The 24,338-nt window shown below is 48.5% G+C and overlaps 2 protein-coding genes across 2 annotated transcripts in view; one reads left to right on the forward strand and one right to left on the reverse strand.

The window, feature by feature from the left end:
* The window catches only part of Pex11g (peroxisomal biogenesis factor 11 gamma), a 10,959-nt gene extending 9,439 nt beyond the window's left edge, over window positions 1–1,520 (reverse strand). The window contains exon 1 of the mRNA XM_041678357.1: window positions 1,449–1,520. Coding sequence (XP_041534291.1) covers window positions 1,449–1,508 — 60 coding nt within the window. The 5' untranslated portion in view covers window positions 1,509–1,520. The remainder of the gene's footprint in view (window positions 1–1,448) is intronic.
* A 10,503-nt stretch (window positions 1,521–12,023) lies between these two features.
* Tex45 (testis expressed 45) lies at window positions 12,024–21,957 on the forward strand. Its single transcript, XM_041678355.1, has 8 exons — window positions 12,024–12,579; window positions 15,713–15,816; window positions 15,913–16,013; window positions 18,832–18,944; window positions 19,022–19,131; window positions 19,467–19,668; window positions 20,735–20,820; window positions 21,730–21,957. The coding sequence occupies exons 1-8, from the start codon at window positions 12,024–12,026 to the stop codon at window positions 21,955–21,957; spliced, it is 1,500 nt and encodes a 499-aa protein (XP_041534289.1).
* The last annotated feature ends 2,381 nt before the right edge of the window (window positions 21,958–24,338 follow it).

A 24,338-nucleotide genomic window follows, 5' to 3' on the forward strand; every position in this document is an offset into this window, starting at 1 on the left:
TTGTGTCAACACCCTGGTTTATGTGGTGCTGAGGATGGACCTCAAGGCTTCATCTATGCCACGGAAGCACCAGGCTACAGACCCAGCTCTATTATCTCATTTGCTTGTCAGAAATTGCTGGTCTCGAACTGTGTGTGGTGGCACACCTGTAATCTCAGCAACTTGGGAGGCTGAGGTGGGAGGAACTCATGTAAGATGCCAGCCTGGTTCACACAGTAAATTCCAGTGAGGACTTGTTCCTGTTGTTTTTGATTATAACTCCTTTTTGGCCTTACTCTAATGGTGAACACTGTAATGTGGATGTCCAACTTAGGAGAAAATGGGTTGAACTTACATGTGGAGCCACCAGTAATGTCTGCCTATAAGGAACTGGTAAGGAAAGCTACGTCTAACCTCAGAAGGCCAAGTGGATCAATGCTCATGTGGAGCGAATTTTACTGTTAGCAAAATATTATAGATGCAGCACCAGCTTTGAAACATTCAAAATCCCCATGTGAGGTGTCTGCGGGACTCAGACATATATAGCGGCTGGCAGGTACAAATGCAGGGATCTGATGTCCAAATGCAGGGATCTGATCCATATGGCTGTAGCTACATGACCAGCAACAGTGGATTTAATTCAGAGTCGTCATGGCCAGGTTCTGCAAGTCTGGCCGTATTTGGCTGAAATAATGCAAGTGCCCAACTGGAGGGGATTCTGTCATCGCCTAAATGTTCGGCTACAGGACAATGTAACGTGCTAACCCCCATCTGAGGTTGTTCAGAATAATCCAAGAACACTGGTGGCCTGGTGAGATCTTGGTCATTATTTGATTCTGCAGGGCTGGGTTGGCAGGTTTGACCCCAAATGTCCAACACTAGATGACAGTGTTTGTGATTAATTGGAGATCCAGAGGGACAGGAACCTGAGGGCAAGGCACTATTCGGGAAACCTCTGCCTCGCGGAAAAATCACTGGATTATCTTCCTAAAGCTAACCCCCAAGGTCTAGTCCCTTATGTGGCCGCTTCTCCTGAGGCTGACTAGCAAGGTCCTGCTGCCAAAGTACTGAAGTCCAGCAATCTAAAGCCCTCTTTGGCTACCCTAATTAACATGCTCAATCAAAACTAAATGTCTCATCCTAACGCGGGGTTTCCCCCTTTACCCTTATAAACTGCAATTTGCCAATGGGTCACGTCCGTCTCCTCTCTATCCAGTCCTTTGTTCCCCCAGGACAAGTAACTTTCTGTTCCCTTCCCCTTCTCCCTTGTACTCTGTCCTGTCTTTGTCTCTTATTCCCTGCCCTTTGTCCTCCTGGGGCAAATCTTTGTGCTGAGAACTTGGTTGTGTGGTGTCTTGTACCCATACCGGTCCCTTTAGAAACCCCTCTATGGCCTCAGTTTCCCCATCTCTGAGTTCTGACCAAACTCCAGATCTCTCCGGCGCTGGGCGGACCCAACCTCCTCTCACCAGGCGGTCCCGGCCCCTGTGGGACTCCAGCGAGGAAGCCAGACTGTTCAGCAGCGCCATGGCAACTCGATCGTGATGTCACCCTGGGCGGGGGCAAAACTCCTTCCGGAAAGGGTTGCAGGCTGGCGCAGGCGCAGCTGCGGCCCTTTGTCCCAGTCCCGGCGCGGTGTAGGCGTGCTAACCTGAACCCTGGGTGCAAATGTATTGCTGCTACGTGTGTACTCCCTGCCCCTGGACACCCAGAATGATCTTCCAAGCCTGTTGCAATCCTCTCCACGGCTTCTTAGGCAACGCCCGCAAGCAAAGTGTTTCAAAATTGTCCACAATTAGAAAAGAAAATCCAAGCAAAAGCATCTGTCAGACCCACACAAACGGGGTTTCTCCTTAACAGTGGGCTGCACTTGGGGCCTGCTTTATCAGCTTGTCTATAGTGAGCTTGTGTGACCAGTGTACTCTCACAAGGCATCTTAATTTTCATTTTCTTTGAGGAGTGATCAGATTGTTTGGTTGTTCGGTTCTTGATTTTTCTTTTTTTTTTTAGAACCTCATGTGGCTCAGACTATCCTCAAACACAAACTCACCACATACTCAGGCTGGCCTTAAATTCCTGACTCAGTCTCCCAAGTGTTGGAAGGACCAGCATGTGGCTCAAGGCCTTCTAGACGTTAGCGGGCTACAAGGTGCCTTTAGAAGAAAATGAGCCGGGCATGGTGACCCGCGCCTTTAGTGCACCAGGAGGCAGAGTATCTCAGTGAGTTCTAGGCCAGCCAGATCTTCATAAGGAGCTCCAAGATAGCCAGGGGTATGTAGACCCTGTCTCAAAAAAAAACAAACAACAAAACCCGGAAAGAAAACGCCTACATAGGGCCAGCAGGGTGGTCTAATGGGTAGAGACACTAACACGATGGAAGGGAAAAACTGACTCCCAGCAAGCTGTCCTCTGGCCTCCACAGTTAGACTTTGGCATGCGGTGTGTGTGTGTGTGTGTGTGTGTGTGTGTGTGTGTGTGTGTGTAAACAATAAAATGTACAAAGTTCTCTCTTCCAAGAAGGATAAAGTTTGGTAGCTTAAAGGTGTTTGATCCATATCCACTTGGAGATGGCAATGGAGGATTCAGTTTAACAAACTGGGCTTTTGGGGGGAGGGAGGGGGCCAGGAGGGGATGACAGGTATTTTGAGTGTTTGTTACTAAACTAAACAGGATCTTATGCAATCCAGGCTGTCCTCCAACTGAATTTGTAACCAAAACTGACTTTGGATTCCTGGTTCTCCTGCCTCCACCTCCAAAGCTTTGGGATGACGGGTATGTGCCACCAAGTCCTGTTTGTGCAGAACTGGGGATGTAATCAAGCTTTTGTGATTGCCAAACACATGTCCCACCTATTGACTAAGCCACATTCACAGCCCCCAGAACAGTACTCCGCCTCCAAGACAGGGTTTCTCTGTGTAACAGTCCTGGCTGTCCTGGAACTCACTTTTTAGACCAGGCTGGCCTGGAACTCACTGAGATTCAATTGCCTCTGCCTCCCAAGTGCTGGTATTAAAGGCACTCCCCACCACGGCCCTGGCAAGAACAGTATTTATTTATTTATTTTTATTTATTTATGGTTTTTCGAGACAGGGTTTCTCTGTAGCTTTGGAGCCTGTCCTGGAAACTAGCTCTTGTAGACCAGGCTGTCCTTGAACTCACAGAGATCCACCTGCCTCTGCCTCCCAAGTGCTGGGATTAAAAGCATGCGCCACCACTGCCCAGCTAAGAATAGTATTTAAAAAAAAAACCATTTATTTAACTTTATGTGCATTGGCATCAGATCTCCTGAAACTGGAGTTACAGACAGGTGTGAGCTGCCATATGGGTGCTGGGAATTGAACCCCAGGTCCTCTAGAAGAGCAGCCAATGCTCTCAACCACTGGGCTATCTCTTCAGTCCCAAGAATAATATTCTTAAAGTGACAAAGGAGAGTCTCTCAGGGTGGCGAGCTATGGGTAGGTGGATAAAGGATACATAAAGGCTTGTTAGTAAAGTTTATTGAATGGGAGGTTGGGGGTATAGCTCAGTTGGAAGACAGAAGACACAGAATGGAGCAAAGGAACAATTTTACTCAAGTCTAGCATGGTGAAGTTGAGTTTATTGAGGTTTCTTACAGAAGCATGGGTTCCTCAAAGGCATCGCAGAGAAGTCACCCCAGCCTGGAGGATGAGCATGAAAGCATGATGCCTGGAGCTTCCTGCTCAACTGATAGGCAGCCTAGTTACCCAGAGAATCTCCCCTCCCCAACAGTTGTTACTGTTTACACAGGCATGCACAAGACCATGTGTGCCCTCAGAGGACAGCCAGGAGAATTGCATCCCCTGAAGCTAGAGTTACTGATAGTTGTGAGCTGCCTGATAACTGAACTCTGGTCCTCTGTAGGAGGTGCATGTTCTTAACTCCTGGGCCATCACTTCAGCCCTCGTTTGTTTCTATAAGAATGGTTCTCAACCTTGCTAAGGCTGCATCTCTTTAATACAGTCCCTCACGTGGTGGCCCCCAACCATAAAACATTTTCATTGCCACTTCACCAGGGTTATTTTCTACTGAATTGTAATGTAACTATCTGATGGGCGACATTCATGTGGGTGACACCCGCGTCAGTTTGAGAGCCACTACTTTAGAAGGTGAAATAGTGAAAGGAGGTTAGATCACTGAGAATGCGCCTGGAAAGGGCTGTGGGCATCCAGGCCTGTTTCTGTTGGCCTCTGCTTCCTGGAATTCATGGAGATTCTGGCCATGGTGTGCTGATTCCCACAAGCCCAAATCAGTAAAGCCGGGAGACTGAAGCCTCCACGATCATAACTTAAGATAACTCTTTCCCTCTAATTGGTTGGTTGCATCTTGTTACCATAATAGAAAGACAATATAATGCCATGTGTATATGTCTCTTTTACCGATCTTAGCTTTTTTTTTTTTTTAGGTTTGTCAACATGATAACATGTATCAGAATTCCATCTCTTTTCTGGAAGTGAATAATATTCCAGCTGATAGACAGACCACAATGTGTTTATCTAGTCACCCGTTGTTGGGCTTTTGGGCTCCGTCTACCTTTTCACTCTTATGTGTAAAGATGTTATGAGAACACGCACAGATACGCACTTGGTCAGGTCCCTGGTTTCAATACCAGAGGTGGAATTCCTGACTCGTGTGATTACTTCTTCTCTCTTCTTCATTTTTGGCAGGTGGGGTGGTTGTTGGTGGTAGTGATGGGTGTGTGTGTGAGTGTGTGTCTGTTGCTGGGGGTAGAACCTAGGGCCTTGCACTTGGTAGGCAACACCCTATCGCTGAACTACACCCCAAGCCCTGTGTTTAGCTTTCACAAACCGGATTTACATTTTGTTTATTAATGTACGTGTGGGTGTGCACACATGTGAGTGACAGGCGAGCACAACTTTGGGGAGTCAGCTGGGTCTCCACTCAGGCCTTCCTCAGCTCCTCTCCGTGCGCCATCTCCCGGCTCCAGGTTTCGGAGGGATTGCCTGCTTTCCAGGGTAGTTGTGCTCTCTTACGTCCCCACTCCCAATGCGGCAGGACTGGAGCCCCGCCAGCGTCTTTGCAGCATCATTTTTATTCTGATAGTCAGCCTGGTGGATGGGAAGTGGTCTCCATGTTGCATTTCCCTACCTGGATAACCGACTCATTTTTGGAAGACATCTACTGTCCATTTCAACCTCTGTTACTCTCTCCCCTTCCCTCCCCTGCTCTTAACGCCATCTTTTTCCTCCTGTCCCTTCAAATGAAGCATCTCTCTGCCCCGGGGCCTTTGCACAGCTGTTCCTTCTGCCTGGAATGCTTTCCCTCTAGATACCCACGTGGCTTCTGCCTTTACCTTCTGTCCATATTTTCTTATATCTCTTGCTCACTTTCATGTTTGAAACAGTGTCTCATCCTATTAGCCTATACTCACCTTGCATACAAGATTCTTGGGCTTCTGCCTAAATGTCATCATCTTACAGGACCTTACTGATCACACCTTCTGAATATTCCTTGCACCTTTATTTGGGTTGAGCTCCAATGAGGGGGATACACATGTGTACACACACATGTAGAGCCTAGACAGCCATGTCTTCCACTTTATTTTTGAGATAAGGTCTCTCTCTGGCCTGGAGCCAGCTGGACATAGAGTCCCAAGGATCCTTTTGTCTCTGTCTTCCTGGTGCTGGAATTGGAAGTATGCCACCACACCCTGCTTTTTAGCTACAAGCTCAGGGGATTGAACTTGGGTTCGTGCATAGCCAACCCTCTATCAACTGAGCCACTTCCCCAGCCCCTGAGGCAGGTGTCCTGAACTTGCTAGCAGCTGAGGTTGCCCTTGAGCTCTACAGAGTCTTGTCCCTTCTTCCTAAGACCAGGGATGACAGGTGTGTACTGCCACAACTGACTCTGGGATTTTGTGTGTGTGTGTGTGTGTGTGTGTGTGTGTGTGTGTGGTTGTTTACTTATTTGAGACAGGGTCTCACTCTGTAGCTCTGAATGGCCTGAAACTCACTATATGTTCCAGGGTGGCCTCACTTGCAGCTATCCTCCTGCCTCCACTTCGCAAATGCTGAGATTCCAGGCGATCACAGACATGTCTAGAAAGATCCCTTGAATGTGCTCTCCCTGATGGCCTGTGTCAGCATGATGCTTTTCTCTGAATGCCCTGCATGCTGCCAGATTCTCTGCAGAACCACCACCGCGCACCCCCTGCCTCTCCAGCCGTTGTACCACACCCCCACCCGCCACTGCCATTCTTCACCCTGAGACACAGCTTTGAACTTTGCAGGCCATGCTCTCCCAGCACCTACCAGCTGGTGAAGAATTGAGCTTGACTGACCTTTGAGAAAAATACTTACGCTGCCCTGGCCTTCCTAGCTGGCCTTGGAGTTGCCAGGCACAGTCTGGCAGTCACCACTGGTGCCCAGCCAATGTCCTTCTTCCCAACACAGAATACCCACATGAGACAAGGCCACTCTGTTGTCGCGTCTCTAAACACAGACAGCGTGCACAGCTGAGCACAGACAGGAGGCGCCAGCCCTCCGTTCTTTTTGCGTGTATTTATCGTGTGTGTGGGTGGGTGGGCGTGCAGGTGCTGTGTTCTGCAGGTGGCTGTCTGAGAACATTCAGGTGGTTCTCTCCTTCCACCACAGGAGTTCCAGGGATCTAACTCAGTCACCAGGCTTGGTGGCAAGCACCTTTATCCCTGAGCCATCTCTCCAACCCCACACCTCTGTTCCTAGTTTATGAGAGTAACTAATGTCCTCTGCCCATCACAGCTTCATCCCTGCTTCATTTCTTTGTGATTCTTCCTTAAAACAATTCAGAGACTCAAAAAACAGAGCTTTATTCATGCTAGGCAAGCACCCTGCTGATGAACCTCACCACGCCCCACTGGCCTACCCCCACCCTGGGTCCTGCATTTCCAGCAAGCAGGAGAACGAGGAGGAAATGCTATGACTGGCTGGCTGGCTGGTTGGACCAAAGCCCTGGCTGGTTTGGAGGCTGGGAGAACTAGCCTCAACCCAAAAGACAAAAAGCCACAATTGACTGGAACTGCTTTTTTGAGAAGAAAGCCATCCAAATTGCTTTGGTGTTCATTGTAACTTCAACATTGACCTTTTTAGATAGGGTCTCAGCAAGTAGCTCTGGCGAGCCTGAAACCCTCTACATAGACAAGGCTCTCTCAGACTCACAGAGAGCCACCTACTTCTGCTTCCTGCATTCTGGGGTTAAAGACATGCACCACAGGCCTGGCCTTCAGGTTTTTTTTTGTTTTTTTTTTTGTTTTTTAATATGTTTTCTCTCTCTCTCTCTCTCTGGGTGGGGGGGGTGATGGGTGTGGGGGGGATTATTCTTCTAACAGGCATTATTGAAGCACAATTTACACACAATGAAATTCGTTTTTTAAACATTCGTTTGGGGGGTAGAAATGTATGCATGCATGCCATGATGTATTTACGGAGACCAGACAACTTTCAAGATTCAGTTCTCTCCTTCTACCATGTGGGACCCCAGGATCAAACTCAGGTCATCAGACTCAGAGGCAAGTGCTCTTACCTGTTGATTCATCTTGTCCCCACCCATCACTTTTTTGTTGTTTTAAGACAAGGTGTCACTATGTAGACCAGGCTGGCCTCGAACCTGCGGTGATGCCTCCTGACCGCTGAGAGTGCAATGCTGGGATTACAGGCATTTACCACCATGCCTAGTTTACTAGCAGAGCACTTGTCTACCCGTGTGGGAGAACCTGAGTTCCATCCACAGCAATGAAAAAAGGAAGAATGAAAAGAAACTAGGCCAATTTTGGTGTTGCACCTCCGTAACCGAGATAAGTTCCAGCCCCAGCCAGAAAGCCCCATTCCCTTCTCTCCCACCAAACTCATACAAAACAAATCCTCTGCAGACTTTCTACAACACCCAACACACTCACACACACACACACACACACACACACACACAAACACACTCACACAGAGTGACAAGTTGAATTCATCAGAATTCATTTAACCGAGAGTGGGTTTCCAAGCAACCTTTGGGTAGTAGGGAAACATCCACTTAAAAAGTAGCTTGAGGGAGGGACTAGGTCTGTAGCTTAGTTGGTGGAGTGTTTGTTAGCATACATGGATCCCTGGGTCCCATCCCTAGCACCACATAACATGGATATGGTGGTGCACATCCGTCCTCCTTGACTATATGGCAAGTTGGAGAACAGCCTGGGCTACATGAGACCCATCTTAAAAATAATCGGGGGCCAGAAAGATGGTTCAGTGGGTGAATGCACTTGCCATCAGCCTAGTGACCCCCATGATGACCTAATCCCCAGGACCCAAGGAGAGAAATGACTCCCAAAAGTTGTTCCCTGATATCCACAGGCCACCATGGAGCACTCCCAAAATATACAAATAAGTGTGCTCTAGTTCTATTTATATTACTGTGTTTTAAATTCTCTAAAAAAGAGCAATTTAGGGGAGAAATGGGGTATTTCATCTCACTGTCCATCATTGTGAAGACAAGGTTGGAACTTGAGTTACTACCAACACATCTGCAGCTGACAGCAAAGAGCATTAAACGCATCGGTGCTCACTTTCTTGCTCCATGTGCTCATTAGTTTCTCCATACTATATTATGCATCCCAGGACCCTGTCTAGGGAATGTTGCCACCTGCAGTAGACTGGGTCTCTCCACATCTATACTTAGGACAAACCCATACAGATAAGTCCACAGGTCAACTAGATCTACACAGCTCCTCACTGAGACTCTTCACAAGTGATTCTAGGTTGTGTCGATTGAAAGTTAAAGCTAACCTCAGAAAATGTAATTTTTAAACAGTTAAAGCCGGGCAGTGGTGGTGCACACCTTTAATTTCAGCACTGGAAAGGCAGAAGCAAGCGGATCTCTGAGTTCAAGACCAACCTGGTTTACAGAGTGAATTTCAGGACAGTCAGGGGTACACAGAGAAACCCTGTTTCAAAATAAATAAATAAGTAAGCCAATGAAGTTTTTTTTTAAGGAATTAAATTATAAAAAGGTTATTTGGCAACCTGTGAGTCCTGGAATGGTAAGGAGGAGCCAGTCCATTAGTCCCCGTGCACAAAGGTCAAGATAGAGATGAACAGAAAATCTTTAAAAATAATAGCAAAATAATAGCCCCGGCACACTGCTGCTTTTAAAGTCATCACTACTATCCATCCTGATTCCCAGATCACAAAACTGAGGTTCTGAAAACCCAAATTGCATGCATGGATCTCTGACAGAACTCAAGTCCAGATCCTCCAGGCAGCCCCCAGAGGTAGCAGGGTACCTTTGTGACAACGTCATCTGGGGGAACTCTTGGGGCCACAATGTCACAATGAGCGGGGCTAAATCACCTTGGGTTAACCTCTAGAAAGGACCAGAAGACCAGCCCCTGGCATGAGCGGGGGCCAGAGGGAGTCTGAGGGACCAGACGTGTGCTAAGTTCAAGATTCATTAACCCAGTGAGGTAGGTCTGTGTTCTTGTCCCTGACCCCGTCACTGTTAGGGACTGAACCAAGGATCTCACATATGCTAAGCGCACACTCAATCCCTAAGCTGAAGCTCTAACCTGAGATAGGTTGCACGTAGCCTAGGCTGGCCTCCAACTTGCTCTGCAGTCAAGGGTGACCTTGAATTTCTGATCTTCCTGCACCTCCTAATCTGGGGATTATAGGTGTATCACCATGATTGGTTTATGCCATGCTGGGGGTGGAACCAGGTCTTCATGCTTGCTAGGCGAACACTACCAGCAGACTGCAGTGCAGGGCTCCTTATTTCATTCATTCATTCATTCATTCATTGGCCCAGGCTGATCCCAAGCTCACACTCAAAGTTGAGCCTGAACTTCTCATTCTCCTGACTCTACTTTCCAAATTCTGGGATTACCAGCACAAAGGCAGCTGACTGTGTGTGTGTGTGTGTGTGTGTGTGTGTGTGTGTGTGTGTGAAGGCTCTAGAGGACAACCTCAGGTGTCATTCTCAAAATTTCCATGAGATAACGTCTCTCACTGGTACGGAGCTCATTGGTTAAGATAGGTTAAATACCACTGAGCCCCAGGAATCCCCCTGTCTCTGCCACCCCAATGCTGGGGTTATAAGAGCCACATAACAAGCATGCTAAGTATCAAATTCATGGATTGGTCCAAACTTCAAATCTTGTTTTGTTTTCTTTTTCTTTTCTAAGATTTACTTAGTTTATTATCTTATTTTAAGTATCTGGGTATTTTGCCTGCATGATTGTATGTACATCACATGTATGTTTGATGCCCTCAGAGATCAGAAGAAGGTGTCAGATCCTCTGGGACTGGAGTTACAGATGGCTGTGAGCCAGCTTGTGGGTGCTGGAAATCAAACCCGACTACTCTGCAAGAGCAACAAATGCTCTTAACAGTTGAGCCATCTGTCAGGTCCCTTCTCTTTGAGACCTTAGGTAGCCTAGTCTAACCTTGGATTCTCTATGCAGATAAGAATGACTTTGATTTTCTAAACCTCCAGTCCCTGCCTTCGGATTGCTGGGGTGACAGCCTGTACCACCACACCTGGTTTATGCAGTGCTGAGGTTCTAACCCAATGCATACTGTGCAAGCATTCTGCCAATGTATCAGAACCCTAGCCCAATATATGGCGTTTCTTTCTTTTCATTTATGTTTATTTTCATGTGCTATAGAATCAAGCACCTAATGTAAGTTTTTTAAAGAGTTCAATGTGAGCACATAGCAGGCTTCAGTCAGGGAGGGCGAATGTTGATGGGCAGCCCGGGTCTCCAAGGAGCATCAAGGAAGACAAAGGAGGCAGCCCTGCACCAAGTTCCAGCTGGCCAAGCAGCGAGATGACTGTCTGAAGCTGAAAGTGGAAGGAGCCCAGTCACATGACATCTGCAGTCGACAAGCAAAGCCACCCACGCTTATGCCCAACTCACTTTAGCCTTTACACCAAAGGTTCTCAACCTTCCTAACACTGCGACCCTTAGTACCTCACATGGTGACCCCCAACCATAAAATTATTTCTGTTGCTACTTCATAACTGTAATTTTGCTGTTATGAGTCGTAATGTAAATATTTGTGTTTTCCGATGGCCTTATGTGACCCCCTGGGAAAGGGTGATTTGACCCCCAAAAGGGGGGCAACCCATAGGTTGAGAACTGCTGATTTATCCAGTCCAGGACCGAGCTCAGAGTACTTTTAGTATACATCACACTCTGACCTCGGCTCTCACAGGCCCGCCTGGAGGCTTGCCTCCTGTGTGATTTCAGATTCACTGCCCATCACAGTGTTTAAGTATTCACTCATGTATGTGTGTGTCTCCAGTCCTGAGCTTAACAAAGCTCAGGGCTCTTGATCTATTTTGGCTAACTGATGACGGGATTAACCTATCTCAGGGTTTTTATTGCTGTGACAAAACAGCATGACCCAAACCAAGTTGGGGAGGAAAGGGTGTATTTCATCATATAGCTTTTTGTTCATCATCCAGGGAAGTCAGAGCAGAAACTCAAGGCAGGAACCTGAAGACAAGACCTGATGCAGAGGCTATAGAGGTGTGCTGATTATTGGTTTGCTCCTCATGGCCTGCTCAGCCTTATAGAACCCAGCACATGTCTTAGTTGGACTCCCCAGGGGAGGCAGGGAGGCCTTAATTTCAATGAGAAGCAGATTCGGGGGGAGGGAGGAGGATGGAGGGAGAACCGGGATTGGTCCATAAAAATAGAGAAAAGGAAAAAAAGAAAGAAGGAAGGAGAGAGAGAGAGAGAGAGAGAGAGAGAGAGAGAAAGAAAGAAAAAGGAAGAGCCACAGGTCAATCTAGTGAAGCATTGTCTCAGATGTTGGACGTTTCCTTTTCTAAAAGGGCTCCTAGCTTGTGTCTAATTGACGTAAAACTAGCCAGCACAGTACAATACCCCTACACAGCAGGAGCCAAGTAAGGAGTCTCTTTCCTCTTTCTGGGGTCAGGCTAAGGACTGAAAGACAGCATTGTCCTGGGGTGGAGGAGGCGGTTTTCACGAGTTTAGGCCTTTGTCTTCGCCCCGCGCAGGTGGCGCCGGGGGCCTCACGATGCCTGTGTGCCCGACCTCCCTGGAGTTCCTCAAAGCCTCACACTTCGCTCTGGGCCCAGATCTGCGGCTGCACGATGGTACTATGCAGTGCACGACGCACCGGGACTTCCCGGCCTATTCCTCCGTCACCCCGGCGCGGCCCCCAGCTTCGCCACCGCACCCCAAGGTCTTGCAAATGGAAGCGCATTGGGCGGCCCAGAAGCGCGTGTCAGAGGTGCGCCGCGCATTCTCGCCGCCGCCCGAGATGCAGTCGCTGGAAGAGCGGCGGGAGCAGACAATGGAGCGCGCGCGAGTCATGCAGATCAGCAACCTGCACGTGCACGCGGACGCGCGCACCGGTCTCAAACTGTCCACTGCACGTTCTGACTACCGCTGGCCTGAGCTGCCGCCGCACGCCCGTGAGGATATCCGAGGCGCGCGCCTCATCTTCGATCGCGACTCGGTGCCCTTAGGCGACAGGGAGCAGCTCGGCATCCCTCCCACCTCGTACCAGGCACACTACCCGCCATACGACGACGACACCCCTCAGCCCCGTGTGCCCAGCAGCCACCTGGGTGAGCGCGCGCTCTGGGCAAGTGCACCTAAGGTCGCTCAGGGACTCCTCACAAACTACACCCCCACACCCCGTCCACACCCCAAATGGCCACTTGTCATCTTGGAGCAGGAAAACGCTTCTAGTTGCCACCCAGTAGAGACCAAAGATGCTGCTGCTAAAACCGCCAGGGCTGAGAATACACTACTCAGTTGGTAGTGTATTTACCTAGCATTCATGAAGCTCTGGTTTGCTACCTGAGCACTATATAAACTAGGCATGATGGCCAACACCTATCATCCCAGCACTGGGGAAGTAAAGGCTCACTCAGATCAGGAGTTCGGCTTTGCTACATAGTGAGTTCAAGATTAGCCTGGGACCCTGTCTCCAAAAAATAAAACAAGGCTTGTGAGATGACTCAGTCAGTACACTGGTTGATGGGCAAGCATGAGAACCCAAGTTCCACCCCTAATACCTACATTATGCATGGTTGGGAGAAAGAGACAGGAGTATCACACACACACACACACACACACACACACACCTCCCCATTTGCTGGCCAGTCTAACTGAATCAGAGAGCTCCAGGTTCAGTGAGAGACCCTGTCTCAAAATATAAGACGGAGAGCAATTGAGGAAGACACCTGACATCAACCTCTGACCTCTACATGTATGTGCATTCTCATGCACGCACACACATGAACACACAAAACAAAAAACCCCACAGTTCGCTTGGTGGCTCATGTCTGCAACCCCAGCACTCAGGAGCTAAGGGAAGGGATTGCTGCAAATTTTTGGCTCACTCCCCAGATCCTACCATGCACAGCAGCAGCACTACCCCACAAAAGAATCAGCCAGTTCCAAATATCAAGGAAATTTAGGTACCAGGGACTAAGACAGCTCACTGGGAAAGGGCACATGCAGCCAAGTCTAATGACCTGAGTTCAATTCCTAGGTCCCACATTGTAGAAGAAGAGGACTCATTCCTTCAAGTTGTTCTCAAACCTACACATCACACACACACACACACACACACAAAACACACACAAACAAAAAGTCGAGCATGATTTTTCATGCCTGTAATATAAGCACTTAAGCGGCTGAGAGAAGTTCAAGACCAGCTTTGGCTACAGCATGAGTTCAAGTCTAGCCTGAGAGACTTGGTGAGTTTCCCCAAAGAAAAAAAGGTGGAGAACATACCTCAGTGGTAGAACACTGGACTAGTGTGTATGACGCCCTAGGTTTTTCTTTTTACTTTTGTTTTGTTTTGGAATTGTCTGGCAATGACTCCAGTACAACCGTAGTTGTAAGAGGATACCCTTTGAGTTGGGCTTTGGGATTCTGGGATCTGGGTGCAGCCATGTCATTTGGAGGACAACCTTGAGTATCAGAGCTCGGGCATCTTCATCTTTTACTTTGGAACAGGGTGTTTTATGGGTTAAGAGAATGAGCTACGATAGCCATACTTTTGGTTTTGAATGAATGAGTTTATTAGTATATAGCAAGGCAAAATAACAGGAAAAAACAAACAAACCAAGTGATGACACAGTAGAAACCAGCCTTATCTCGTACAACGTTCTCCTATTGGGTGTTCAGAGCATCCCTCAGAGACCACCTGGGAAAGCCCCCTTGTTCCTGGGGCAGAGCAGTGAGGCTCTGCTCACAGGGGAGGCTTCCAAATGAGAAAAGAGCAGATAGAAATGACATCAGAACAGGAGCTCAAACATGCAGCAAAACTGACGTCATGGTGGCGCACGCCTTTAATCTCAGCCCTCAGGAGGCAGAGGCAGGCGGATCTCTGTGAGTTCTAGGCCAGCCTCTTCTACAGAGCAAACTCCAGGACAGCCTAGTCTACAGAGGAGAGAGGGGTGTGGGGAAGGGAAGTGTCTCCTTGCAGTGAGCTTCCCAGGGCGGAATGTCCTCCCTTTCCCACGCAGGGGCTTTTATGTCATGGGATAAGCAGTAGTACTGTTTGTTTCAAGTGGCTCACCTTCCAGCTGTTCTCAAGTACATGATGTTTTCATTCTTGGATTCTTTTGCTGTTTTCTTGCCTCCTTGTCACAGAGTTGGGGGGACAGCTCACCTTTGGACAACGGGCCATGGAGAACACTTGAAGATGTACACTCTCAGGTCTAAATGAGAGAGGGGACCTGACTTCCAGAACTTAGGGTCTGGCATTGACCTGGAAAGTCCTCAAATAGGCTGCCCTGGCTCGCAGGCAAGCACTTGGGAGCCGCCTCCCTAGTGCTGAGACTACAGACTTGCGCCACCATTTCTGACTTTTTATGCAAATTCTGGAGGTCCCAACCCGGGTCCTCATGGTTGTGGAAACAAATGTTTTACTGCATCTCCCCAGCCTTTTCTCTTTCCTGGGTCTCACACATACCAGGCAAGTGCTCTACCACTGTCCAGCCTCCGTGCTCCTCTTATCTATCCGGCCACTTCCAGTCTCTGCACCACAAGGGTATAAGATGAGTGAGAGAATACCAGGTCCAATTCAGCCTGAGCTGGGCGCGTGACCCCAGCACTCAGAAGGCTGAGAACTGCAAGTTCCTACACTCTCTCAATACACACACACACACACACACACACACACACACACACACTCTGAAACAGAACAAAAATATTTAGAAGAAAGGAAAGAGGATCCCAGGCATGGTGGCCACGCCAGTAAAGTTAGTACTGCAGGGAGGCAAGAGCAGGAGAGTCAGTTCGAGGCCATATTCGACTGTGTGACGTTTGAGACCAGACTACATGAGACCCTAAGGGAAATGGACTTAGCCTAGCAAGATGCCTGTCCTAAGCCTTGGTAGTTATTTTATCTTATGTTTCTTGTGTTTATATGCATGTGCACATGTTCCAGGGTTCAAGTACGAGGTCAGAGGACAGCTTACAGGAGACAGTTTTCTTTCACCAGGTGAAACCTGGAGCTCTAACCCAGGTCTTCCGGCTTGGCGGCAAGCACCTTTACCCACCAACCCATCTCAACAGCCCTTTTTTTTTTTTATTGTTTTTGGGGAATAGTTTGCAGATATCCTTCAGTCTAGAATGCTCAGGGCTGCTCAGACTACCTTCCTGTGGCTACAATCCCAGAAGGCCTTAAGGCTGCAGAGAATCAGCCCCATTCTCTCCCACTACCTTCCTCTTTTTTCTTAGGGGGCCCCAATCCCCTGAAGTGGAACTACAAGGGAAAGGAAGGCACCTCCTACCAGAATCAGTTCCAGGCCCTCCCAGGCCCACCTGCCTTGATGTGTAAGAGGGTAAATCAATGTGGCTCTGGCTTTGCTGGGGTGGGGGGAGGGTACAGCTATGGCAGCTAGGGTGGTTTCCACCTTTCCACCCTTCTTTGCCCATAGGCCTCCTCCAGTGTGAACCTAGGAGACAGCAAGGTTGGCTACAGCACCCTGTGCTCATATGTGAAACAGACCTACACACCTCAGGAGCTACCACCACACAGGTAGGAAAGGCCACAGTTTGCTCACAGTTGGCTGTCAGCACCCTGTGGGAGGCTGGGGAGACGGCTCACTATGGAAAAATGTTTGCAGCATGAGCGTGAGGACATGAGTTCAAATCCTCAGCGCCTACCTAAAAAGCTGCCTGTGGCCATGTGCCCATCATCCCCAGGGTGTGGTACACACAGACAGGGCAATCATTGGGGTGTGTCAGCTGTCAGCCGAACTCTAGGATCAGTGAAACTCGCTCTCAAAAGAATAAGGCAGGGCCAATGAGATGGTTCAGTGATTAAAGTGCTTGCCACCAAGCCTGATGACCTGAGTTCAAGCCCTAGGATCTACATAGCGAAAGGAGGGAACTGATTTCCATAATTTCTTTTTTTTTTTTTTTTTTGGTTTTTCGAGACAGGGTTTCTCTGAGGCTTTGGAGCCTGTCCTGGAACTAGCTCTGTAGACCAGGCTGGTCTCGAACTCACAGAGATCTGCCTGCCTCTGCCTCCCGAGTGCTGGGATTAAAGGCGTGCGCCACGATCGCCCGGCCTCCATAATTTCTTCTCTGACCTCCACATGTGCACCATGGAAGAAGCACAGGTATACACACACACACACAGTCGTGCTCACACTTGCACACAGCCTGTATATGCACAACACACGTACAGCAGCACACACACCAAAATAAATAAGGAGAAGGAAAGATGTTTCCACAGCTGAGCTCTTGTTCCTATGAAGACCAGAGTTTGGTTCTCAGCACCCACGTGGTAGCTCTCAACAGCCTATGACTCCAGTTCCTGGAGATCCAACACCACCTTCTGGCCTCTGCCAGCCTCCACACACATGTGACACATGCACATGCATGTAAAATAAAAATGAAATATACATCTTTAAAAACAAGCAAACAAATGGAAAGAGCTAGGCAGTGAGGCGCACACCTTTAGTCCCAGCACTCGAGAGGTAGAGACAGGTTGATCTCTATGAGTTTGAGGCCAGCGTGGTCTGCAGACCAAGTTTCAGGGACAGCCAGAGCTACACAAAGAAACTCTGTCTTGAAAAACAGGGAGGGTGGTCTGTTCACTGGCGAACAGCACTGGCTGCTCTTCCAGAGGACCCAAGTTTGATTCCCAGCACCCACATGGCAACTCACGACTGTTTGTAACTCCAGTTCCTGGGGACCTGATGCCTTCTTGTCTCCTTAGGCAGCAGGTATGAATGAGGTGCAAAGATATACATGCAGGCAAAAATACCCATACACATTTAATTTAAAAAATTCTTTTTAAAATGGGAAACTGAGTATGGAGGAGAATGCCCTGAATCCCAGAACTTGGGGGCCAGAGAATGGGGGTTCACTGTAAAGTCAATGCCAGCCTGGTCTACATAGTTCTGGATCAGCCAAAGTCACATACTAAAACCCTGCCTCAAAATAAGTAAATTAAAATAAATAAATAAGGGCTGGAGAGATGGCTCAGCAGTACTTGCTGCTCTGGTAGGAGACCCGAATTTGATTTCTTGTACACACATGGTGGCTCCCAACTATCTGTAATCCCCGTTCAAGGAGATCTTCTGGCTTTCATGGGCATCAGAAACACCAGGAACATGTGGTACACTTACATATATACAGGCAAGCACTCATACACATAAAACAATCATCTTTAAAAATAGCCAGGTGTTGCTGGGCAGTGGTGACGCACACCGTTAATTCCAGCACTCAGGAGGCAGAGTCAGGTGGATGGATCTCTGTGAGTTTGAGGCTAGCCTAGCCTACAAAGCAAGTTCCAGACTGGCTCCATAGCTAGTGAGAAACCCTGTTTTTTTGTTTTTGTTTTTGTTTAAAAAAAAAAAAACAAGACCAGACTGTAGTGGCACATACCTTTAATCCCAGCACTCGGGAGGCAGAGGCAGGTGGATCTCTATGAGTTCGAGACCAGCCTGGTCTACAAGAGCTAGTTCCAGGACAGGCTCCAAAGCTACAGAGAAACACTGTCTTGAACCATCCCCCTGCCCCCCCCCCAAAAATAGCCAGGTGATGGCAGCGGCGGCAGCAGCACACACCTTTAATCCCAGAACTCGGGAGGCAGAGACAAACCAGCCTGGTCTACAGAGTGAGTTTCAGGACAGCCAGGGCTATATGGTGAAACTCTGTCTCCAAAAAACATAAATAAAATTAATAATTAATAAAAATAAAAAGGCTGAGCAGAGTGGCGCATGCCTTTAATCCTGGCACTCCTGTCCTGCTTAGACTTCTGCAGCTCCGATAAACACAGAGGCCAAAAGCAATCTTGGAAGGAAAGTGTTTGGTTTGTAGGTTCCAGTCCATCGTTGAGGAAAGCCAAGGAAAGTCAAGGAGGAAGCTCTCAGAGGCAGGAACTGAAGCAGAGGCCCTGGAGAAATGCTGTTCACTGGCTTGTTCTCCAGGGCTGGTTTAGCATGCTTTTGTAAGCCACCTAGAATCATCAGTCCAGGGGTGACACCACCCACAGGGGCCAGCCCTTCCCACATCGATCATTAATGAAGAAAACGCCCTTTTAAAAAATCCCCTCAGACAGACACCACAAGAACAGGAATTTGATGGAGACAATTCCTAGGTTGAGGGGACCTCTTTCAGGGTGATTCAGTTTGTGTTTAGTTGGCCACTAACCAACACAACTCCTGAGGCAGAGGCAGGCAAATCTCTGTGAGTTCCAGGCCAGCCGGGACTACAGACTGAGACTGTCTCACAAACTTATACAAACATTGACGCACCCCAGGCTCAGCCTTGCTTCACCTGCCCCTATCACTTTTCCTGGAAATTCTGAGGACCTACCTTGATCCTAACTTGCTTTGCCTGAGGTACGACAAGGCCCAGACTGCAGCCCACATCCACCGGGTGAGCATTGGTCCTGGAGACGGCATGTTCCATGACAGGACCACCATGAACGACCACTTCTACCCCCGAAAGCCAGGTGAGAACTGGGGTGTGTACTCCATCCCTGGCTTCTTTTTGTGTGCTGCCTACTACTGACACACCTCTCCCCAGCAGAGCCTTTTGTCCTTCACCATGATAAGACCCCAGAGTCGCACATCCTGGAAGGAAACTGGTGCCCTGGCCCTGGCAGCCTTGCTACCTCCACAAAGTTCTTCTATGGTGAGGTCAGCAGGAAGAGGGAGAAGGTGCCAGTGTGCTCTCATTGGGGGGGGGGGGGGGGAAGCGGGTCTCAAAGGCAGAACAAGAGGTGAAGCTCAATGTAGACCACAGGCCCTGGGATTCAAACACACACACACACACACACACACACACACACACACACACACACACACACACACACCAGTATCAGCCACAATGGTTCTGTCTGTAAAATACAATAACCGAATTAAATCTAAGCCCATCTGGAACCCAGAGGGTGGGAGCTACCCACGCCACGCGACTGCTTCTCAGTGCTGGAGCCCCTGGACCAGAGATCCCTAGAAGCTTGTATTCCCTACAGCCGCCTCCTGTGACTCAGCCTCCAGGGAGACATGTGTCCCATGAGAAATTGAAGCATCACGTAATCCTGGGAGAAGAAAAGCTGCTCCGAGACTTCTTCCAAACCTCCACGGGCTCCACCTACTGCCCTCCGGACACCAGCCCCAAACAGAGAGTCCGTAACTTTTTTTTCTTGCGGAGTAACTTGCCTGAGGGCACAGGTGGTGAGTGTGGTCTACCCATCCCTGAGAACCCCGTCCCATCCCCAAGATCCTCCCTGGTTCCTGGAAGCACGGTCCATCGCTGAAAGCTTCACCTCACTAAAAAACCGTCCCTTCCTGACGCCCCGCCTCTCACTCCACCCCCTCCTCCAACTCTAAAGATCTGCTTCTGTCCCTGGAAGATTTGTCCATTGCTGAAAACATCACCTCATTCTTAAAGACCCCCCCCCCGGCATATGAAAGCACAGCTCCAGTACTAAAGACACCCCCAGCCCCATTTCCCTGATCATTCCTACACACCTGCCCATTCCCTGAAGTCCACTCTCCATCTCCAAGGACATGCTTATGTTCCCATGGGCCCTACCCATAAATGAAAGCTCCGATCCTGGGAACCCATCCCTACCTCCAAATACTTGCTTCTCTTCCCCGACCCCACCTCCCCAGACAGGTTTCTCTGAGTAGCTTTGTGTAGCCTTGGCTGTCCTGGAACTCGCTTTTTAGACTAGGATGGCCTCGAACTCAGAGATCCACCAGCCTCTGACTCCCGAGTGCTGGAATTAAAGTCGTGTGCCATCAAATACTTACTTCTTATGTCTAGAAATCTTACTCTATCTTCAAAGACCTGCCGATGGCTGGACTCATAACTCCCTGGAAGCCACAGCCGCATCCCCCCAAGTTCATCCCCCTTCCTAAAGCCCCGCCCCATTCCCAAAGTTCCGCCCCTCAAAGTGCCTACCTCGAATTGACGCCACCTTGGATTGACAACTCTCATCTCCTGGACTATGCGAACTATGTGTAATTCCAATCCTATAGTCTGGGCAAGGCCCTTCCCCCGTATTCTCCCCCATCCATCCCTAAGCCCTTCTCCTCTATTAGACGCTGGCTACGCACAGTGCCTTCCCTGGCCCCGCCCTTCAGACTCCTCTGGTTTAATCCTGCTCACACTCCACACTGTCTTTGCCTCAGTTCAACATAGGTTCCTGAACTCTGAATCTTCCACCCTTAGTCCCTCATACCCTGACTCATTCGTTTCCTCTGCTCCCCAACTTCCCCAAACCCAAATCTCCAGAATTAGACTTTTTAACCACGAACCAAAAGATGATGAAGCCGCATGGAATAGTTCGAGCCACTATCACCGAGGAATTGTTACAGAAGGTGAGTCAGAGGGAGGGGATACATCCCCTCATCAGCACCCCTCAGACGAATGTCAACCCCAGTCTCAGAATCACAGTCAAGTCGGCTAGGGTCAACCTGTGCTGAAAGTAATTTTGTCAGTGCTGAGGATCAAGCTAAGAGTCTTCTTTATTTTTTTGAGATGACTCCCTCCCTCCATCTCCCCAGGGCTGAGGTTGCAGGCACACACGCACTATCACTCAGAATTCAGAGGTCATGTTAATGACAGCCCAGCTTCAAGGTTAGCCCTAGCTTCTCCCAACTCTCAAGTCTACACCAACTCAGATACATTTATTATCAGACAGGTTGGTTTAAATCTCAAAAGAAGGGTTCATTTAGAGGCCACCTAAGACCATCCAAAGTCCTGGGGTCATTCTAGGGACTATCTAACAAATGGTTTTATTTATTTGTTTATGATTTATTATTTATTTATTATATATACAGTGTTCTGTCTGCCTGTATACCTATAGGCCAGAGGAGGGCACCAGATCTCATTCTAGATGGTTGTGAGCCACCATGTGGTTGCTGGGAATTGAACTCAGGGCCTCCGGAAGAGCAGTTAGTGCTCTTAATCTCTGAGCCATCTCTCCAGCCTCCAATCGTTTAATTTTTATGACATTTTATTTTAGTGTGTGTGTGTGTGTGTGTGTGCATGTATGTGAATGCATGGGCACACACATGCCTTAGTATACATGGGAAGGTCATAGGATACTTGCGGTAGTCAATTCTCTTCTACCATGTAGGCCCCAGGGATGGAATGCAGGTCCTCCCACATAGGGTACAATGCTGAGCCACTTCTCGTCCTCCAATGCCCTCCCCAGAGAGATCTAGAGGTGGCCAGGGTCAGCAAGCACAAGGCTGTCTGACAAATCACCTACCTTGACTTCATAGTGCAAATACAGCCACATAGAGCCCCCTCTGGGTGGACAGCGCTTCTTCTCCACCCATTTTCAAGACCAGTTTCCTTTCAAGTACCAGGGCCCGCTGGTACTGAAGCCAAGTAACATTCAGAAGAGCCATGTGCCACTGGGCACGCCCCAAAACGTGGGCTGCTGGAGACAGAAAGTAGACCCTCTGAGCCCCCAACTCCCATTGTATCCTTGCCTGAGCCAGCAATAAATATCACTTGATTGTCAACTTGACAGGCTTTATCTTCACTTTTTTTTTTTTTAAACATTGATTTGTGTTTGAGCATTTGCCACAGTGGGGGACGGGTGGCAGAAGGCAACTTGCAAGAATTGGTTTTCTCCTTTCACCATCTCAGGTCCCCAAGGACCAAGCTTTGTGGCAAGGCCTCTGTTTGCTGAGCCATCTTCACTGCCCTGAACAGAATTTAGAATCATCGTGAAAACCAACCACTGAGCATGTCTACGTGAGAGTTTCTAGATTAGGTTAAGTAAGGCAAGAAGACCCTAAATGTAGGTGGCACAATTTCATGGTCTAGGGTTCCAGCCTGAACAAGGAGTCTAAGCTCCAGCATTCTTCACTGCCAGCCGCCTCCTGACTGTGGAGGCAATGTGACCAGCTACCTTAGCTCCTGTCAGTTTGCCATCCCATCGTGATGAACCGCGCCCTCAAACTGTGAACCTTCCTTCCTTCCTTCCTTCCTTTCTTTTTTTCTTAGAGTATGTGAGCCGGGCGGTGGTGGCGCACGCCTTTAATCCCAGCACTTGGGAGGCAGAGGCAGGCGGATCTTTGTGAGTTCGAGACCAGCCTGGTCTACAAGAGCTAGTTCCAGGACAGGCTCCAAAACCACAGAGAAACCCTGTCTCAAAAAACTAAAAAAAAAAAAAAAAAAAAAAACAACAAAACTTAGAGTATGTGGTATTTTGCTTACGTGTATGTCTGCACACCATGGACATCCTGGTGCCTGTGTAAGCCAGAAGTGGACATTGGCTCCCTTAGAAGTGGAGTTACAGATGGTTGTGGGCTGTAGGTTCTGGAATTTAAATCCCGGTCTTATGGAAGGCAGTAGGTGCTCTTAACGCTGAGCCATCTCCACAATCCTGAACTGTGAGCTTCTACCAGATAGTTTCTCAAGTGATGAGACAAGTAACGAATACAGAGGGTTGTGCTGGAGAGAATGATGTCACCAAGACACCTGAGCAGCTGTGTGTGGTGGAGCACACCTGGAGACTCAGGCAAGAGGATGGAGAGTATGAGCCTCATGAACTACATGGTGAGTACCAGTTTTACAGAACAAGATCCAAGCATGGAAAAAAAAGACACTTGAGCAGGTTCTTTTGATTTTTTGTTGGTTTTGAGACAGGGCTTCTCAGTGTAGCCCTGGTAGTCCTTGAACTCTCTCTGCGCATCAGGCTGGCCTTGAACTCAAAGATCCACATGCCTCTGACTCCTGGGATTAAAGACATGCACCACCAACGTCCAGCTCTTCTGATGTTTGAATGACACACAGAATATGAATAGTGGGTCTGGAGATGACTCAGTGGTTAAGAGCCCTGGCTGCTCTTGCAGATAACCTGAGTTTTATTCCCAGCACCCACGTCTAGAGGCTCACAACCACCTGTGAGTCCAGCCCCAGTGCCCCAGCTTCTGACTTCTGAATGCACTAAACTCTCTCTCTCTCTCTCTCTCTCTCTCTCTCTCTCTCTCTCTCTCTCTCTCATACACACACAGATATGCATGTAGACACATAATTTAAAAAGTTAAAAATCAGCCAGGCAGTGGTGGTGCACTCCTTTAATCCCAGCACTTGGGAAACACAGGCAGGCGGATCTCTGAGTCAAGGCCAGCCTGGTCTACAGAGTGAGTTTTTCAGGACAGCAGGGCTACACAGAGAAGCCCTGTCTTGAAAACCAAAAAAGAAAAGAAAAGAAATAGCTCAACAGTTAAAAGCACTGGCTGCTCTTCCAGAGGACCTGGGCTCAACTCCCAGTGCCCATATGTTGCCTAAGCTATCTTTAACTTCAGTTCTGATGCCCTCTGCTGGGCCCTTATGGCACTTGCTTCTTTGTGGAGCACATACATACATGCTGACGAAACACCCATACATATAAAAATGACTAAATCTTTTAAAGAAAGTCTTTAAAGTACTTACTATAAAGAAGAGAAAATGGCTAGTGCCATACAAAGGCTTTGGGCAGGAACATTGAGTGTGGTGAAGAGTCCTGGACTCCGGGACAGTATCAGTCCAGACTCCTTCAGGTCTTAATTTTTTTTAATTTTAAAAAAATATTTATTTTATTTATATGCATCTTTGTTATGTCCACAGAAACCAGAAGAGGGCATCCTGTCCTCTGGAGCTAGAGGTACAGGTATTTGTGAATTACTCTATGTGGATGCCGGGAATTGAACTCTGGTCCTCTGTAAGAGCAGCAAATGCATTTAACCGCTAAGCCATTTCTTCAGAGGCCACCACCCCTTCCTTTTAGAGACAATATCTCACTACGTAGCCCTGATTGACTTGGAATTATCTATGTAGACCAGGATGTTCTCGAATTCATAGAGATCTGCCTTCTTCTGCTTCCTGAGTGTTGGAA

This window comes from Microtus oregoni, unplaced genomic scaffold (genome assembly GCF_018167655.1).
Source record: "Microtus oregoni isolate MIOR12 unplaced genomic scaffold, Mior012 000029F_ref0000214, whole genome shotgun sequence".
In the NCBI taxonomy this organism is placed as follows: domain Eukaryota; kingdom Metazoa; phylum Chordata; class Mammalia; order Rodentia; family Cricetidae; genus Microtus; species Microtus oregoni.

Bases quoted from the DNA above. Each gene is read 5' to 3' on its own strand.
- Tex45 (XM_041678355.1), top strand. From the start codon at position 12,024: ATGCCTGTGTGCCCGACCTCCCTGGAGTTCCTCAAAGCCTCACACTTC. The intron at 12,580-15,712 runs GTGAGCGCGCGC...CTTTTTTCTTAG, and splicing joins TGTGCCCAGCAGCCACCTGG to GGGGCCCCAATCCCCTGAAG. The intron at 15,817-15,912 runs GTAAATCAATGT...CTTTGCCCATAG, and splicing joins CTGCCTTGATGTGTAAGAGG to GCCTCCTCCAGTGTGAACCT.